Source organism: Culex pipiens, chromosome 2, assembly GCF_016801865.2.
Source record: "Culex pipiens pallens isolate TS chromosome 2, TS_CPP_V2, whole genome shotgun sequence".
NCBI lineage: Eukaryota > Metazoa > Arthropoda > Insecta > Diptera > Culicidae > Culex > Culex pipiens.
In genome coordinates, this window is record NC_068938.1 from 49,252,597 (window position 1) to 49,253,958 (window position 1,362).

The 1,362-nt window shown below is 38.3% G+C and overlaps 1 protein-coding gene across 1 annotated transcript; it reads left to right on the plus strand.

Moving 5' to 3' along the window:
- Positions 1–520: 520 nt before the first annotated feature.
- LOC120415985 (uncharacterized) lies at positions 521–1,161 on the plus strand. Its single transcript, XM_039577640.2, has 2 exons — positions 521–577; positions 808–1,161. The coding sequence occupies exons 1-2, from the start codon at positions 521–523 to the stop codon at positions 1,159–1,161; spliced, it is 411 nt and encodes a 136-aa protein (XP_039433574.1).
- The last annotated feature ends 201 nt before the right edge of the window (positions 1,162–1,362 follow it).

Here is a 1,362-nt window from a genome sequence, read left to right on the forward strand (position 1 = left end):
CCTGTCACTGTAGGCCGTCTGGGTAGAATCGATATTTTAACTAACTTTAACTAGATTGATGAGACAAAAAAACGATCTGTTTTTTGCCTTCCTCACTGAAGAGAGGCTAAAAAATCACTCGGCAAATGTAATTTTTAATTTGATCTCCTAGACCCACCTTCATTCGTACTTATCGACTAATCTATAAATGAGAACCAACCATCTAAAGGTAGATTAACTACCGTTTACTATTTCTTTTATCCAAAATATTATCTTACTTAGTAAACAATAATACACCCATAAACTTGATTTACGTGTAAAATATTAGCAAAAATGTGAATACAACTCGAGAAGTTTGAGAAATTATCAACATATATAAGAAAACAATAAAAAGCTAACGAGTATTAATGTCTGTTGAGTGAATAAATGAAAGATGAAACATATAAATAACACAGCCACATGACTAGGATTGGAAGTAAAATCTAAATATAAAAGAGATAGTTGAAGCAAAACAATCCCAGTTTCAACCAGCTCTTTGAAGATGTTCAGCCTAAAAGTGTTTGCCGCGATGCTCCTACTAGTATCTACCTGCTGCCAAGTAAGCATTCCTACATCCGAACATCCGAAATGTCAAAATCGCGCAGTAGCACCAACATTAGAAAACAAATGTGGCTGTCATGCCATGGCTCAATTTTTTCGGAATATTGGTACCACTGCGTGATTTTGACATTTCGGACGTTCACCATTCAACGCCATCTTCGCTTAAAAACCTGGATACTCTACCAACCACGTAACTATACTTCCAATAATTTCCAACCATCTCTCCAGGCCGGATTTACGCCGCGTCAGATCGCAAAGATTCACGAGCACGCGGTACCATGCAACAAACAGCTCGGCATACCCGCCAACCGTCACCTGGAGGAACGCGCCGAGGACGGAGATCTAACGCTGGGGGATGAAATGTTCAAAAAGTTTCTATTTTGCGTAATGCTTCGGATGGGAAACGTAGACGCACGGGGAAACGTACAGCGAGAGCAATTCACCAAGTTTGTGGCCGACGGACACGACACTGCGAATGTTTCCAAGGCTTTGGACGAGTGCAGCATGGAGGAGGGTACCCCGGAGGATAGAACGCTGCATTATTACAAGTGTTACTATAAGCAGCAATTATTCAAGGTTTAAGTGATTTTTTGAAGTGTTGTTGTTATGATAAGCTTTTTTTCTGAAATCTATTATGTCTGAAAAACTTAATACAAATATAGACAAATAAAAAGGAAAGATTTTTTTTTATTTTTTAACTAATTAACAAAAACAAGTCTTCCTTTTTATGGGTCAATGGTTGCAAGATTGGGCCTCAGTTGATCCCAGAAAAATAAAATCTAA

Excerpts from the sequence above, each read along its gene's own strand:
- LOC120415985 (XM_039577640.2), top strand. The coding sequence starts at position 521 with ATGTTCAGCCTAAAAGTGTTTGCCGCGATGCTCCTACTAGTATCTACC. Across the intron at positions 578-807 it reads TAGTATCTACCTGCTGCCAA|GCCGGATTTACGCCGCGTCA; the intron begins GTAAGCATTCCT and ends CCATCTCTCCAG.